Source organism: Adiantum capillus-veneris, chromosome 1 (assembly GCF_014529385.1).
Source record: "Adiantum capillus-veneris isolate H3 chromosome 1, ASM1452938v2, whole genome shotgun sequence".
NCBI lineage: Eukaryota > Viridiplantae > Streptophyta > Polypodiopsida > Polypodiales > Pteridaceae > Adiantum > Adiantum capillus-veneris.
Genome location: NC_140931.1, coordinates 129,770,410 through 129,771,506, shown reverse-complemented (window position 1 = coordinate 129,771,506; position 1,097 = coordinate 129,770,410). Strand labels below are relative to the sequence as shown.

At 48.1% G+C, this 1,097-nt stretch overlaps 1 protein-coding gene across 1 annotated transcript; it reads left to right on the top strand.

Moving 5' to 3' along the window:
• Nucleotides 1-240: 240 nt before the first annotated feature.
• Nucleotides 241-681, top strand: LOC147465554 (uncharacterized). Its single transcript, XM_086494527.1, has one exon. The coding sequence runs from the start codon at nt 241-243 to the stop codon at nt 679-681; it is 441 nt and encodes a 146-aa protein (XP_086350653.1).
• The last annotated feature ends 416 nt before the right edge of the window (nt 682-1,097 follow it).

Below are 1,097 nucleotides of genomic sequence, written 5' to 3'. Positions count from 1 at the left end.
AAATTGTTTTGAAGAAAAATAAAATGAAGGTAGAAGAACTATTAGGGTAGCTGGAACTGTGTGGGGTAGCTAGAAAAATTACATATGGGACCAAATCATAGGTCAATATCTAAAAGGAATAGGCCCCTTAGAAAGTGTGCTCCTCCCTTGCTCTGCGCGGGTATCAAGATGTGAGTGGTCTGGAGGCACATGTCGGCTCTCATGCATAGATTTGAACGAGCTGCAGGTTCGGATGCTGCCATGGCGGGGGTTGTGCAGATCAGGGTCAAGGGAGCTCTAGGGAAGGGGCTTTCGAAAGCTCCTGCTTGCCTTGGCGGTCCGAGGAGGTTTAGCATTAGACGCTTTTTTGCAGAATGGCTTGGCGGCTGCCTCTCCTTCCTTCGAAGGCGAATCGCTCGCCTGGTCTATGGGGGTTTTGTTCCGGCTATTTGGCTTGGAGTGGATGTGGTGGATCAAAGGACCGTGCTGCTTTGGACTGGTTGTATTGCTGCTCTATTCTTGTTTTTTACGGGTGGTCGTGCTGGCTTCTTTCAATGGAGTATGGCCCTCCACAACGACCTTGGTGGTGTCAATCCGACGGTGGTGTTGTACAAGGTTCTGTGGCACGGAACGTCTTACATTGAAGGATTTGGCTCCCCTCAAGAGCCTATGGAAGGTGGATCAGTGGGCTTTTGGTTGTGATATTGCTTCGAAGGTTTGTCTCATCTGACTGCTTTCTTCGGAGTTCTACTCATGTCGACTGTACATGGCGGTCCTTGTGGGCATATGGTTTGTTGCTGGCAGCGGCATCGCTACGGTGGCAACTCGAGGGCTCCTGTTGGTGATGGGGACTTTGGGCCCCGCCCTATCGGCTTGCTTTTGTCTTTGTTGGTTAGTTTTCTCTTTTCCGGAGGGTGGCTCACTTTTAGCCAATGTAATGCTTTTAATTTATCTGGAAGATAATCTCATTTGAGACGGTGGTAAGATGTTTTGTATGCAGTATAGTTGAGCTTGGCTCTATGCATCCATGGCTCGGTTCTGGGCATGGACTTATTTGTAATTTTTTGGCTTTAATACAATACTAGCCACATATTGTGGGTTTTGCTATTAACCCAAAA

Excerpts from the sequence above, each read along its gene's own strand:
- LOC147465554 (XM_086494527.1), top strand. The coding sequence starts at position 241 with ATGGCGGGGGTTGTGCAGATCAGGGTCAAGGGAGCTCTAGGGAAGGGG.